Source organism: Candoia aspera, chromosome 6, assembly GCF_035149785.1.
Source record: "Candoia aspera isolate rCanAsp1 chromosome 6, rCanAsp1.hap2, whole genome shotgun sequence".
Classification (NCBI taxonomy): Eukaryota; Metazoa; Chordata; class Lepidosauria; order Squamata; family Boidae; genus Candoia; species Candoia aspera.
Window position 1 is genome coordinate 79,476,624 of NC_086158.1, and position 16,448 is coordinate 79,493,071.

The window sequence follows — 16,448 nt, forward strand, 5'->3', positions numbered from 1 at the left end:
GATCCATCATCCCTTTCCACTAAATTGTTTCATTTGGTGTGCAGGAAGGTTAGCTGGTGTCCTTCTTTCCATATCTATTCTGCTACTGATATGTACATAAAGCTGGACCAACCAAAGCCCATTCCCTTTGGGATTGTCCATGTTAATTATTCAGAGTGTTATAATGTTCTGTGTCCTTTTGATGTAGCTATATAGATAATGTAAATTTTTGCCTGTTGTTAATGTCTTTCTCTTTTTCTCTGCTTTTGCCTGCCTTTTGCCAATGAACTGTCCTAGGATGTTTGCTGATTTTTAACAAATAAGCATCAAGCTATATTTTTGCTAGCAATTGAGTGGCCTCTGTGTTGCTCTCATCTGGATGTAGAGAATGACTAGTAGCACTGGGTGCAAACTAAACTGCAAATTACACACTGTAATTTTCCAACATTAATTAATTGATTATATAGACCAGCTCTGGCTTGAACATTTGCACACTCAACTTAAACATAGCTATTCTTAAGTGTAAAAATGTTAGTGTAAATCCTAATGTTATAAACTTTGTTAGCTTGGAGATTGCTGCAGTACATTAGAAAACCAGAAGGAATTCAGAAATTACAGTTGAAACTTAAGATTCATAGCATCTAGCCCAGTGTTTCTCATCCTTAGCAACTTTAAGAAGTGTGGACTTCAACTCCAAGAATTCCCCAGCCAGCCATGCTAGCTGGGGAATTCTGGGAGCTGAAGTCCACACTTCTTGAAGTTGCCAAGTTTTAAAAACACAGATCTAGCCAACACCCTGTAAGCTGCAGTGAAAAGCTAATCCAATTGCTAGGATGGATGAAAGTTTTCAGGACTGATACTCCAATCAGTCTAACTAGGATTGTCCATTTATCAATCTAATTTAATTGTGTGGACCTTCAGCTAGGAAACAAGGAGTGCTTAAGGGCTAGGAAAAGAGGAAGAAAAGTCTGACCATGCTTCAAATGTTGTTATTACTGGTGCTAAGCGAATTAATTAGAAAGATGAATGAGCCACATCAGGAAGAGGCAAAATGTTCATTTTGAACAACAGTGATAGGAGAGTTCAAAATCAACACCATCCCTGTCTCTTCTATACAGTTAAATAATGTACAAAGCTCTACCCCCTTTGAGGCTCCATCTTCTGTCCAGTATACTCCACATATTTTTTTAAAAAATAAGGAGAAGCTGTACCAATGTTGCCACCAGTAGGCTATGAACTAACACAACATGCTAAACCGGCTTACTGAGTTGACCCACGTCTTTGTTTGTATCATTCAGTGAACCATAAACTAGCTGTCTGGCAAGCATAGCCTTAAAATCAAACATTGTCTGGCTTTTTGAATGTCTTGTTTTTTTGTGTTAAATGTTGGGCTGTTTTCACAACAGTAGTCATTCAAACTCTTGTGTATAGTGCTCTTGTAAATTGTCTGCTTCTTTCTTCCTCTTGTCCATCGACAGACTCAACAGCCTAGATTTACATTATTTAATTTATTTCCTGATTCCAGCAATCAGCTTCAATCCAGCCCCTTCAAATCTATGATCACTGGAGTCTGGAGATCACATGACTTGCCATATGTTTCTATGGTGAAATTTGAAAAGTGTCTTGTCGTTGATTTTATATTATTGCTGGCTTGAAAATGTTCTGGAAAATGAAGATTTGTTGGAAAAATGTTGTGATTGAAAAACTAGTCTTTCTGTTGCTGGAAAAACTAATTTCATATATAGAAATTGTAGACCTCAGAACACTTTTTGCTGATTTTTCACTGTAATTTTTGTTCCGGATGCCAAGATAGTTAAACAGTTAGTATGTTTTCCTTTTCTCCCCATTTGTCCTCCTTTCAAATTATCCTTGCCCTCCTTTGCCTGTTCAGATATCTGGTAACCCTAATCCTGGCTGAATTCACATAACATGCTAAGTATACAGGGTGAACATGAATCAAGATTAGCATGTTGCATGAATACTTCTCATAGAATCATAGAATTGTAGAGTTGGGAGGAACCACAAGGATCATTAAGTCCCAACCTCCGAAATGTGCAGGGAAGCCAATTAAACCATCCATGAATGGTGGTTGTCCAACCTCGTCTTAAAAACCTCCAGAAATGGAGAACCCACAGCATCTATAGGTAGACTTTTCCACTGTTGTACTGATCTTACTGTCTGCCAGCCTTCCCAGGTAAACCAGACAGGAAACACAATCAGATGAGCTACTTTGACCTTTTTATTAGGCTATATTAATGGAATCTTGCAAGTCTGAAAGTACAAATGTCCCTTTTTACCACCTGCCAAGTTAAGGCAGATCCTAAGTTTCTTTTTCTGCCCTTTATGCAGCTGCAGTCTCCTCCCTCTTTTATCTGATCATTCCCTAGGCAGCATCTCTTCTCCTCCCCCCCCTCCCCATCTTCCATGGTCATTCTCATATTCTATTACTCTGTCAGGAAGCTTAGGTTTAAACAAAATCGAGGCGGCTGAAACTTATACATTACATAATTTCTGGTCCTACTTTCTGTGGCCATTAAAAATAGTTGTTGGCCTCATGTCTCCCCTAAATTTTCTTTTCTTCAGATTGAACATCCCAGATTCTTTCAGCCTGCCCTTACAGGGCATATCCTTAAGTTCCTGCATCATCTTCCTTGCCCTCCTCTCTAATCTGCCAGGTCTTTCCTGACCTAGATGGTGTTGTGTGAACACAGTAATTCAGAGTCCCTTCTAATCTGCCCCACAGTGCTGACGGGGGGTGGAGAGACATGGCTTTGGGACCACAGCAGGTATGGGTATGTGTGTGTGTTGGGGGGAATTTCACATGCATGAAAAATATTCAGATTTTGATTAGATCATCAAAGGTGAAAACTTCTAATGGGCTTTCTAAAGGGCTTTTTTGGGGTTGGGTTGGGTGGGGTGGGGGAATATGGATAAAAGCAGATTTGCTTGTAAAGAAGAAATCCATGCTTTGTGAACCATCTCATCTGAATTCTTTCCACACTTCTAATAGATAACAGTATATCTTTCATGAGTTTGATTATTCTGAAACATAAATTAAAGACTTAATAGTGATGCAGCTGCCTTCTGATTCAAGGCAATTGATTAGACTGCCAACTGGTGTTGCACTGGAGATTGCCTTTTCTGACTGTCCTTTCTACAACTTTAGCAAATTAAAACTATTGGCACATCTGTCAAAACCAAAAATCTAATTAAAGCAAAGCTTAGATTGAATTTAACTTTTTTTTTCTTATCAGCAGCTGATGTTTATTAACTTTCTTTGTATTAATGGCTTGCTTTGGTTAAATAAATTGGAACACTGCTTTGGAGAGCTTTGAATACTTCATGGAACTCTGCAGATCTGTTTTTTAATCATAAAGCCCAGAATCTTTACATAGTTTCCAGGAGTAGGCTACCATTTTGCTGAAAGAATGCCAGGGCATGCAAATTAAATGTAATCAGCTCCCCAATACTCTTCTTTCTACCCTGCAAAATCTCTCAGTTTAAACTGTAGCTTGCATATGTAGTGCTGGAAGAGCTCCAGGCCATTTCATGAAGATGAGTTCACTCAAAATGTTGGCTATGTAATTATGTTCCTGTTCTAATTATTTTTTCAGAGATCAGTTTACATAAGTGGGAATGATGAGTAGATGATGTTTACAATGAAAGTTAGTTCCTTTTCACAATGATAATCATTACCTAAATTCCTCTTTTTGTTCCTTATCATTTAAGAAAAGTGGACCCCAGTACTGTGTCGTGGTGCAATCCATAAGCAGCTTGTTAATTCCCACCCCCCTCAGATCTCTCCCCTGACTTGGTATTTTCCTTTTGGTTCTCATATTTCCTTTTCTAGAAGTTTCTTACCGAGGCAAGTCTGTCCATCTGGTCCCAAAATTGTCCCCAGAGAACAAACGCAGTCCCCAGTGTCCAAACAGGAACCCTGACAATCAACCACATCACAGATGTCATAGAAATCTGCAGAATGACAAAGGAAGGTTGTTAGAAAAGCAGATTAACTGATTGGGCATACTTACTTAAATTAATTGGGCTTAAGCTAAGGGCTAAAAGAGAAGCAGCACCTGTATATATATATCTGATCGCTGTGAACTTTCTATCAAGCAGAAAGGGTGAGGAATGAGTTGTGAACACTTTCCCTGAATCACTTAGTCTGATACAGTTTTATTCCAGTGGGTTCAAGGACTGAAGGCAACTTTAATCAGGAGAAAAATAGTTAGAGCAAGAGACCTCAGCTTAAGGAAAATACATCTGAAATGTTGAGGAAATGACAAAGTTGGCCGGGGCTAGTCTTTTCATAAAATGACTGCCACAAGGGATAGAAGCAGTTACAAAGCCCCAATTTTTTTGCATCCTTCTAGACCAGTGTTTTTCAAACTTGGCAACTTTAGATGTGTGGACTTCAATTCCCAGAATTCCCCAGCCAGCATGCTGGCTGGGGAATTCTGGGAGTTGAAGTCCACATATCTTAAAACTGTCAAGTTGAAAAACACTGTTCTAGACCTTCTCTCTGCCTATCTTTATCTTTTCTTCTGAGCAGGAGGGCATTTTTCCAAATAAAACACTTACCTGCAGTTACCCATCATTTTTAGTTTTAAAGAATGTTTCCAAAGCTCATTCAGGGACCAGAAGCATTCATTAAAATAAAAACTAAGGCAGAGGTTGGTACTTTGGTTCTGAACATGCCAACTTCAACCATATTTTAAATAAAAAAAAATGTTTTTAATGCAAAAAGTTGAGTGGAACAGGAAATCAGCTGGGTACACTGGTGCCCCAGTCATCATGGTGGAGGCCCCAGAACTAGAGAAAAGAAGATTTCAAAAGATAAAACTGCTGTCCTTCCTGCTTTCATGCTACAATTTAATTTAAAACCTGTTTTAGTGGCATTTGATCATTTCTATCGTAATGTCTGTTGCTGTAATGTATCCAGTGTCCCTAAAATTGCAGCCTTCTACTTATTTATCATAGTGATGCATGTTATTTAGTATAACAGTATAGTAATAATTCTGTATTGCTATACAATTCAAGCTTGTTATGAGTTATAGTGCAAATAATAGTTTTAAAATTCAGTCTGTTTTGACTGCCAGCTAGGACAATTCCTTAAATTCAGAACGATGTATGTTATGAAAAGTAAATATATAGCAAACAGCAGAAAATAATACGACAACAAATAATAAAACTAACAGCAGACAAAACTTGAAAGTAGTAGCTCAGAAGCTTAAAAAAGTAGATTGTCTTTCTAAATGCAGGCAGGGAAGGAACTGTTCTGATCTTACTGCTTCATCAAAAAGGACTTCTGTGTATTATCTTATGAATACCAAGAAAAACTGGTTCTAATTTGAAAAGCTGCCCATTAAAATTCTCTTCCCTGAGGAAGGTTGTTGGAAATATTTTTGGAGTAAAGTCATATTTGGAACTTTGAGATCTTGTTGTAGATGTATTCACAAAATGGCTACTATGAGAGAATTGCATATTCATAAAATTTTTATTATGGGTAGACATTGTTGGTTATAAAATATATTTACCAGAAGTGATGCTAGCCATCAGGATAATCTACCAGCCCAATGGGGCCTTTGTGGGACCAAAATACATTTCTGAAAACACATATGAAGATAGAGTCTTATACTTTGATTTGCAGCACACCAGTTTCTATTTACACTAGAGGTTCTTTGTTTGCTAGATTTATAGCTGACTTTAATGCACGAGCTCAAGGAGATATACACAGCACTCCATTATTCCCCACAATTACTGTATCCTGTTAGGATAGGTTAAGAGACTGACCCAAGTCACCCTGTGAGCTTCCATGGACTTGAACCTAGGTCTCTCTGGACCCTGACAACAACTTAAGCACTATACCTCTCTCTCTCTTTAATGAAAATAAACTTTTCAGAAAAGCTGGTGTGGCAGAGAGGAGACCAAGGGAGATGTGTTAGGGCACATTGGGACATGTGGGCACCATACTGTCTACTGTTACTGTAGAACTGGCAAGATCGAAATGCTATAATATAGAAAGACTGGACATTCCTGCAAAAGTGTGATGTTATTGATTTATAACTGTTTTAGTATCATCAAGTCTACTTATATGTGCAAACTCAGTTTGATAAGTCTTTGAACAAGAAGGGAGGAAATCAATACTTTATCCTGCAAGAGAAAGAGAAGGAAAGTACTTTTCAAGGTCAGGTAGATACTCATCTGGGGATGTCATAAAGTTAGTATATTTTCTTCCATGATTTGCTGAAATCCAACATAGCTCATTCTACTAATTAAAACTATATTTGCTTAATTTTTAACTGCATTTGTCACTATCTTACAGTCATTTAACTAGGAAACTTAATGATCTCCCATCATGGCCTTATGTGTTGCATATATCAATTTAAGATTATGACTGCATCAGTGCTGGCCCATGTGCATTGTTTTAGAAAGACAAGAACTTGATGAAGGGCTGTAATTAATTGATATGGAAGGCTGAATTGATAATCAATGCAATAAAAGATATACAGGATTTTTCTTCAGCTTTGAGAAGTTAAATTTCCATCAGTGGCAGATGACTTGAACCAGTTCTGTTAGAAAAATGTGTGGAAAAACAGTAATAAATTAGTTCTTCACAACATTGGTGGGGTCAAAAGGGCTATTTCTATTTTTTTATTTGTATTTATTAAGTTTGAATCGAAAATTCCTCCAAGGAGTTTACATTATTTTCCCATCCTTATGAATTTTGATGATTATACTGAAGAGATGCCAGTTGGCTCAAATTGCAAAATGAAATTTATGTTTGAGCAGATGCTGGATCAAACAAGATAACATGCTGTAGATTAGCAATCGATATCTCATAGGCAATATCACATAGAAAAAATGCAGAGAAGTAAAAACTCAAAGCATTATTGGGGTATGGAGAATCTGTTGTGAATTTCTGGGATTGAGGTCATAAGAATTTACTTGATGAACCTAATGGCCCTTGTAGTCCAGCATTTTCCCCACAATGATAAAGTCCCCCCCATTAAGGCATCCACAAATCTAGTCACACATAAATACATGCACAAAGATGTGCTCACGGATAGCTATCTCATCAGTACTGCAGCTTAGACAATTCACAAACAACAAACACAGCTTTTAAAACAACACACAAAACTGCTAAAATAAAACAGTTTACCCATAAATTTGACAGTCCAAAAGTTCCCCCCAAAGAAGGGGTATGGCTGTTCTCTAAAAATCACAAGGGAATGGGCTAGATTGTTCAAAAGGAGTTCAAAGGAGAAGATGATACCGCAGAAAAGATCAGATCTTTGAATCTGCGCACTCCCAGCTGAGCGAGGAAACCTTGAGCTGAGCCTCTTCAGCTGACTGGAATGCACAGAGCAGATTTTCCAGATGGGATATATTACTAAAATGATTTCCCAGTTATAAGCTGTAAAGGTCTATGAGTAATGCAACAGAAAGCGATTAACTACATTGCCCAAGAAGGCAGAGGTAAACTGGAAATTCAGAGCCTAGTTTCTCAAGGAAATCAGGTTGAGTTTTATTGTTTTAAAATTTAGTTTGGAGGGCAGTTATATATGAAAAGAAACCATTGTGATCTGAGCCAACGACTGAAGACATTTTTCATACCAACATCAATGTATTTTTGAGTGCTATTTATGTGTGTGCACGTATGTGAGAAAGTGTGGGAAAAAAAGCAAAGGAGGGCCATTTTACTGTAATGCTATATATACTGTCACTGTAGAGTTAAAACTTCCATAATAATTAAGGGATGCAAAAGTGCATGTATGTGTTGTCCATGAAATACAGCAAGTGGCTTTCTAAACACCTGCTTCTATTGTCAGAGCATGGCGATTCATAATTCTCTGACCTGAAACACATAATCATGGGTAGATTTTCTTTTTATAGCAACTCTACCATGTGGTTGAATATTCTGCCAGGCTGGAGAGGTGGAGGAGCGGCTGAATGGATCTGTGACTGGAATCCAAAGGGTTGTGCAACAAAATCCCAAAGAAAATTCAGGGTAGTGGGGAAACTGTATGGCAAGCCATCAGAGGGATGATAAAATCAAACAGCCCTTCTGCAGAAGCTAGATGCTAACTGATCACCCTTAATGCTGATTCTGATGCCTCAGCCCAATCTGGAATGCAGAGTCTGGCATTCTGTCATGAATGGTGTTCAAGGATGCTAAACTTTGCAATGCCAGACAAGGCACTGTGCCTCCAGTTCTGAATTTCAGCACTGCTATGGGTCTTGGTGGATCTGGGGCTGAAAAATGAGACCAGTCACGGTAAAGGAATGCCTCTGAAGCCACAGCCTCCTTCAGTAAGTTATCTTCTAGAGTCATTGCTTTAGGAAGATCATCATCTTCACCAGAGTCACCATCAGAGTCATCATCGCCAGAGTCCTTCCGTTGGGGGGGGAGATGGGCAGTGATGAAATTTAATAGATAAATAAATCATCTTTGACTCCCTTGGAACATGTTCCCAACAACATGTTTACTATGGGCAGGAATAAGGTCCATTTTTGAGTTGATCCTGCCAAAAAATTGGTGGGGAGCTGCTTTTGCAGGGATGTATTATTCCCAACTTCAGGGAGTCAGAGGCTTGAATGTTATACAACTGAAAAATATACTTCTCATAATAAATGAGCCAATTACAGAAGAGGGGACTTACCAGTGAGAAGAATCATTTAAGGGGAGAACAAGATTAGTTACGTCCATGCAAGGAGGTTTGCTTATTTGTTTGAGGGAAACAAAATTATGAGGAATTATTCATACACGTGAGTACGTACTTGCAATCTGGAATGAACTGCTCTTGGATAAACTGTATCATGGGATTCACTAATCATGTGTTTTATTTTCATAAATATTACAGGCCCCCAAAGTGGAATTCCTTTGCCCAAAGAAGAGTTGCAAAAGGTTTGCTCACTTACGTCCACAGTAGGCATGGTAGCAGACGCTGGGCTTGGCTAAGTGGTAGACATAATAACCTCCCGGGCATGCCTTGATTTCAACAGTTGTATTCCAGAGGCAACAGTTTCCATTGAAAGTTGCACAGGCCTGTCTTTGGACAATGCCATCTGATTCTTGAGGATGGCTGCCATTCAGCCAGATTGGGGCATGGGTGCCACAGTGGTTCTCTGGAATGCAGAAGGTAGGCATGGCATCCCCAGCCATCCCTGTGAAGCGGTACCATTCCCCATCCACGTGACTATCACATGCAGGCTGGTCAGTAGAATCATTGAACTGGTATTCCGTGTTCCTCCAAGGTTCATTCAGACTGATGTAGGCAGAACAAGGATCAAGAGCTGGAATATAGGAAGAGAAGATCTACTCATTATAAATGGTAGAATATTATTCATGCTGGAACCCTATAGGAATAATTAGGAAGAGATAAATATATGTTCAATTGCAGGAACAGAAGCAGCCAATTGACAAATTCTTGGGGGCATCTTACTTTCTACACAACTGTACAAGGTTAGATATTTATCCATAGTCAGACTTCATGGTAAAAGTGGGGCCATCTCACAGTAACGTGCTGTATTTCCTTTATAAAATGTTTACTAACTTAAAACCATAAATTTGGAAGAGGCAGTTGAAGCCAATCTTCTGCCCAGTACAAGAATCTGCCTTTGCTTGAACATATCCAGTGATGGAAAGCCCACCACTTCTCTGGGTAATTGGTTCTGCTGTTGAACTAGTCTTCCTATTAAGAAATATTTTCAGCTGGATCTGCTTTTCTGTAATATTATTTGACCTGAACTCTGTGTGGTACAGAATTAAGTCTTGGCCTTTTTCTATTATTCAATTACGTCTTCTGGAGGCTAAACAAACCCAGTTCCCTCAATCTTTCATTTTAGAATCTATTTTCTGATCTGACAATTATTTGTTGTCTTACAGGGAATCTGGTTGTATCACTACATTCAAAATCCATAGGATGCAATTTTAAATTATGGAGCCTACAGGGCTGATCTTTCCTTTACTTATGATTAGGTGATCCTTGAGGACCTTTTTAACTACACAATTCATGATTCTATGATAGTTTCTTGCAGTTTAATTGAAACTCAGTAGGAAGTCCACAGGAAATTACCTTGACATGGAATCTTGCCTATATACTATAAGTTCCCCATGCTTAGCAACCTCTCCTGCACACTTACCTGGCTGCAGGCTCTACTAAACCAACTTGGTTTCTTCCTAGACAATACGCCCGTTACTAACTTGATGAAACAATCATTGTTCAGCTGCTGTAATGGCCCAGGCCATGTTCTACTGAGACCAAATCTGGAAGACTTAATAAAAACGGTGTTTCATCCTGCTTCTGTGCACCTGCAACACCTATCCTTCAGGTAGTACCTGAAAATCCAAATCCAACTTGGTTCTGAGATTCCAAAATGCCGCTAACCTGTGCAACTGACAGCAGTGCGTCTACTCAGCTTAGCTTTGGGGAGCTTATTCAGAAACCTCTGAGATATGAAGCTACTGATTTTAAAAATCCACAGTTCTAATTTAATCACCATAAATCATCATTCTTTTAAAAGCAGAGGATAGGAAATACATGGATATTGGTGATACACCATTTAGTCCAGACTTTCCTAACCTGTTGCAGCACGACTGAAAGTCGCACCAATGTGACCAGTGGCTTTGCAGGCTGGAAAATGGTGGGAATCATAATTGCAACAGCCAACATCGCTAGATGGCTCCAGTTTGGGGAAAACTTATTTAATCAATAGGTGAGAGTGAAAGCATCTCTGAGTAGAAGGAAGACTTCCCTACTCCTGATGAAAACAGACAATGCAAGGCTTTGTCTTGCCAGGCTTTAGGGTTGGGATGTCTTCTTAGTTTCCTATGGTACGAAACAAGGACAGCTCTCTCAGGTAGGGTTGTTTTTAACTAGCAAAGGAAGTAGTCTGAATGATGCATAAACCAAGCCAGGGGATTGTACTTTTGCCACCAAAGAAAAGTTGCGTTATATGATCCAATCAATCTTCTATGAGTAAGCAGAAGAAGTAGATTTTTCTCTGATCTGTAGGCCTGGAGGGAAAATCTCTCTCTCTCTCTCTCTCATTAACCCCCCCCCCCTCACACACACACATGAACAGTGCATGCACGCACCTTCAAGTCAGTGTTGACTCCTGGTGACTGCTTGGACAAGTCCCTGCAGTTTTCTTGGCAAGATTTCAAAAGTGGTTTGCCATTGCCTCCTTCCTAGGGCTGAGAGAGACTGACTGGCCCAAGGTCACTGAGCTGGCTTTGTGCCCAAGGTGGGACTAGAACTCACTGTCTCCTGGTTTCCAGCCTGACGCCTTAACCACCACACCAAACTGGCTCTCATATATACAGTAGATGGAAGGGGAATTCCTTGGAGCTGCAAAGCCCAGGTGAATTATACCTGAGAGGTAAAGATTCCCAGTTTGTGCAGATAAGCAACCTGGCAGCAACATCCCTAATGAAAGGGTCAATGTTCTGTGTCATTTGAAGATAATGAGCCATCTTCAAATGCTGATTCTTCCCTTGCCTTCCTTTCCAGCACTCCCTGTCTGCCTTCTTGCAATGCAACCCTCCTGGGAGTCGCTGCCTTTGAACAATTCTTAGACCTTGATTATCCAACAACCTGTCACCAGCACCGCAAGGTTTGGGATGAGCAAAGGACATCTCTGTCAGCCTCCCCCAACAAAGAGAATTTCATAAACCTCCCAAGATTTAAAGCAAAAGCTGCAAAAGAGAATATAATAAAAATGTTCATTACACTTTTCATCAGGGGTGCATTTAATCTTCTCGCTGCAACTTCTGCAGTTTAAATTTGCCGTTTATATTTCTGCATATATTTAACACCTGATTAAGCCCTGGATAACCCCAGCTGGCTGTGGAATTAAGGTAGGATTTATATTAACCTTCATCTGACTAAGGCAAATGGGCTGTTTTTCCCTCTTCTTTTGCTAAAGAAGTCAATGGCTCTGATTGGGTACATCAAAATGAAGCAAAACAATATTTTCCTCCCTTCTGAAATTTGATTCCCCACTGGGCTGCCTTGGACTCTTACATTATTCATCCTGTATTTTAGGAATAGTGAAATACTGTTGATGTAATTTGAAAACAAGAATGCCTTGTCACCTAGTGAGAAAATACCCTGGGGTGTGATTGTTGATAATGTATTGTTGGTTCATTTGCTTATGGGTATAGTGCTACTGTGCTCACTCACAGCCCCTCCTGCCTGCCACTTTGTCCAACCCATTCTGCCCCTTTAGGAAACTTGGCTCCTCTATAGATGTATACCAGCCCTGCAACAGATCACAAACAGGTTGGTTTGGTTTAAATACCGAAGGCCTGACTAAGGACCTCTGTGCTAGAAGGTGACTATCGCTGCTCCCTTACTGCGTTTACACCACTACATGCACAGCTAGAGCTGCCAGGTTCGGGCTACGAGAATCCAAGTAGCCATTTGTTGAAGGCAGACATCCAGATTTTGGAGCCCAGACTGGTAACTTCATACCAGGCTAAAATGTGATTGGCTGGTCTGTACTTTGTGCAGCCATTAGCCCTTTTCTACCATTACATGTTTTAAAAATGAAATTTCCTTCTCTGTGCAATGGTTGCACAGAGAATAACTAATGATTTCACTCAGTTAATATGGTAGTGTTATGTATTATGGTTCATATAATGCTGTTCTTTTTTTTTATGTGAAGACCTAGTTCCCTTGAGAAGTCTATAATTCTGGGGCAGGTGGAAGGAAAGAGAAGAGGATGGCCAGCAGCAAGGTGGATGGACTCAGTTACAGTGGCAATCAGTGCACCATTGGAAGATCTGAAGGGCCAGGCTGGGAACTGATCTAGCTATATGGTCACCAAGAGTCAACGCTGACTTGATGGCACATAACCAATCAATCAATTTTGCCTTTTGAAATCATACCCCTGACTTCAAAATAACAGTGAGTGTGTGGATGTTCCCATGTTTTATCATACCCTTTATGGCCATCTTCACTGAATTCTAATTTAGAACTGCCAATCAAATAAATACGGAAATATCTTATATCAATGCTCAATATTTGCTTGACCTCCCACAAATATAATCACAAATCTGTCGTGAACCTTATGCCAGGGTGGAGTGGGGGGAGTCTTTTGGTCTATTGTACATAACCTACCTAATACAATTGGGGTAAAAATAATATTGGTAAATTCCCAGGCACACAGTATTACCCTCTGAATAAAAGGTTTCACACGAATACAACAGAGTATTCAAAAATACATTAGAATATATAAAACCATTCTCAACTGTTATACAGTCATGATTTGAAAGAGATTTATTTTATAACTCAGATAGAATCATGTTCTAATAATATGCTTCAAATTAGCAGAATCTATTTGCAATAATTCTCTACCTACATTAACTTCATATTATCTCATATCAAATCAGATAATCTCATTTAACTTTAATATCTGCCTGGTGCCAGAAAGTCCACCTAACAAGATCTTAGCAGAATACATAGAGTGTGTGAGTGTGTGTGTGTGTGTGTGTGAGAGAGAGAGAGATAATTGTCTTGACTTCTGGGAATATTGCTGAATCTTATTTATTCCTTGGTACAGTTTAGCACTAGAGTGGGACAGAGTCCCACTTTCACAGAACTGAATAAAAATAGAACAGACTGACACTATTGGGCATTACTTAGAACAGAAAGATGTAGTCTTGTTCGTCCTAAGAGAAAGTAAAGGAGAAAATATCCATGTTTGTGAGTGGTGATATTCCCTTACACATCAAAGGCATGAATGGAAGAGAATTACATTTGTACAATGGGTCCTTCCTGTTCTCATTGCTCTTCTCTGTAGCCATCTGAAATTCTGCTGCTGGCAGTCTGTTGCGGGGAACTGTAGATGTGAGGAGAATTGAAGAAATCTCACTCCCTAATGAGGCAGGTGCTCATATAACAGATGAAGGTTTAGGTTGCTCTGACATCTTTGTGATTACATTAAGAAATTATAAGACCAATTCTATTTATTACTGTCATAGACCAATACAAGCAGGGTGCTCAGTGAGTGTACATAAATCTATCTTAATAGATAATAAACGAAATAAAATTTAAGACAAAATTAAAATACATTTATAGAACAACCTAACTAACATCTTCGAGTGAGGTTTGTTTATTGTCTATTAAGATAGATTTATGTATACCCACTGAGCACTCTGCCTGTACCGGTCTACGACCATAATAAATTGAATTGAATTGAATTATAAGACCAATGTACTGCACTAAATGCTACAAAAGCCAGGTTCCCCACAAAAACAAAAAAGTGCAACTCTCCTTCCAAATGCATGCAGCAAGCAAGCACCTGTGCATTTTGTCCACTACATGTGAATGGCCCGTAAAGGCCTCAAAAGAAACACCAGGTCAGGACAAGAACCTGGCCTTTCGGAACTTCCAGTTAATGGCTTTGCAAGTACTCACCCACTGTATTCTCCTGTAAGGGCTGTGTGTTAGCGTGGAGGCAAAAAGATAACATGAGAAGCAGGAGCATCTCTTGCTGGCAAAGGCATCTGCATCGAGAAGTATCAATGGGACCCATTGAAGAAGACAAGGTGAATCTACTTCTTATAATCCCACCAGGTACCTTCAGGCTCTGGTGTTTTGAAGCAAAGTGTACATAAGGAGAGAAAGCCTTGTGGGGACTGGGGGTTTTATCAGAGGAAGAGGCCAAGATGATAATAGCTTCCGCTTCAGCCTTGACCTGCCTCCAGCAGCAATGCTTTTCAGAGACAAAGGGGGCTATTTTTTCCCCAGAGACATTCATTTTGTTTGCAAAGCCATCCTCCAATTGTTTGCCTGCAATGTGCCCCGCAGTGACCCATTGGCTATCTTATCCAGAAAGACAACTAAGGAAGACACACACACACATCCTGTGGAGATGGGGAAGAAGGAAAGATGGTGCCCCTTACCTATCTTCAGTTTTCTGCTTCTGTGACTAAGAAAACCAACTCTGAAATGGAAGAGCAAGGGAGAATGAGACGTCACTCCTGGCTTTGCCAAAATGGAGGAAAATACATTGGGGTGGGGGGAACCCCATGCAGCTGGGGTCTGGTGTTCTCCAAATGTGTGAACCTACAACTGCCACCGCCCTCACCAGCTGGCTATAATCTAACACCTCCGTTGGGCACCAGGTAATACATCCAAGCAAATAAATAAGCTAAAGGCAATTTCCACTATTGGAAAGGTAATCTACTTCCACTGTGTCAGTGCAGAACTTCTGAGCAAGGCATTCAAGTAAGAGCAATCAGCAACTTTAGGCTGGAGCACACCGAACTCAGACTTGGGGAGTTTGTTTTTTCCTGCCCCACTTCGTCCTTGATCTTTGGCTATGATGAATTGCCATTATCAGTAGCCGGTGATTTTGCATGCCATTGCAAATCCCGTAAACATGGATTGTCTGTCAGCTTCAAACTAAAAGGGTTGCCTGTTTCCTTGGGATTGCTGAACCAAGTAAGAAATTGCAACATTTCTACTGAAAGGAACATTGTCCTGGAATTTCTACCCCCCCCCCACCTTTTCTGCCTTCGTGGCAGTGCAAATACAAAATTTAAAACAATCCGGCACTACACAGAGTACTGAAATATAGCATTCCAAACAAGAGAAACAGAACACAGAATGAGATACAGAAATATACATTTCATACATTCAACTGGCCACAATAATAAATGTCTAACGCTATTAGGGAAGGGAACCAAATGGTTCTCCTGTGTTGGGCCCTGGAAAACAAGCAAAAAACCAGCTAGCCTAAATTGTACTTTTTAACTTCCCAAATCTGTCCCCAAGCCATCTAAATGTTTTGACCACACTCCCTCTGCTGACTTCATTGCTATACCCCAGGACCCTTCCAAGCCCACCCACCCCCACACAAAAGGTATGATCTCTGCATGCCTTGCTATGGGTATGGATTCACCTAGCTACCTATAATTATTTTGGTCTAAGGATGGGTTTTCATCTATTTGAAGGCAAATCTGATAAATCTCTCTGGTAGCCTTGCTTGGTTCTACCTAATGCAAGCCACAATAGCTCAGAAAGAAATCACAACCCGCAATGCTTCCTTAGTCTTTTATAAAAGCTCAGAAGCATCTTAATCAAGATTGAGTGAGTTGGGTGTTAGAAAAGAGTAGATGGTGGATGAGTGAATTATTCAAGAAAAGAAAATAGATTAAAGAAGCACCAGTTGTCCCAAAGGATGTTGTGAAATAGCTCGTCCTCCACCCCTCCAAATCTGAAAGGTCAAAAAGAGTTAGCCAGGTATCCTTTGGGTCAATCAAGAAAAAAATGGCTTTTTGGATATATGATAGGTGGGAAAATCATGGCAAGCTGAAATCACTGAACAACTATTGATGGCAACCTCAACCAGCATGGCCATTGGAGAGGGATGCTGAAAATGTTTAACAAACCCTGGAGGCCATACATTTCCTTCTACATGTAATTGGTGATGGGGAAGAGGAAGAGGAAAAAAAG

At 39.8% G+C, this 16,448-nt stretch overlaps 1 protein-coding gene across 1 annotated transcript in view; it reads right to left on the bottom strand.

The window, feature by feature from the left end:
• OIT3 (oncoprotein induced transcript 3) overlaps window positions 1-14,658 on the bottom strand; it is a 32,025-nt gene extending 17,367 nt beyond the window's left edge. The window contains exons 1-3 of the mRNA XM_063307491.1: window positions 14,406-14,658; window positions 8,902-9,276; window positions 3,841-3,951 (exon numbers count right to left, since the gene is read on the bottom strand). Of these exons, the coding sequence (XP_063163561.1) occupies window positions 3,841-3,951; window positions 8,902-9,276; window positions 14,406-14,523 (604 nt within the window). The 5' untranslated portion in view covers window positions 14,524-14,658. The remainder of the gene's footprint in view (window positions 1-3,840; window positions 3,952-8,901; window positions 9,277-14,405) is intronic.
• Window positions 14,659-16,448: the final 1,790 nt, after the last annotated feature.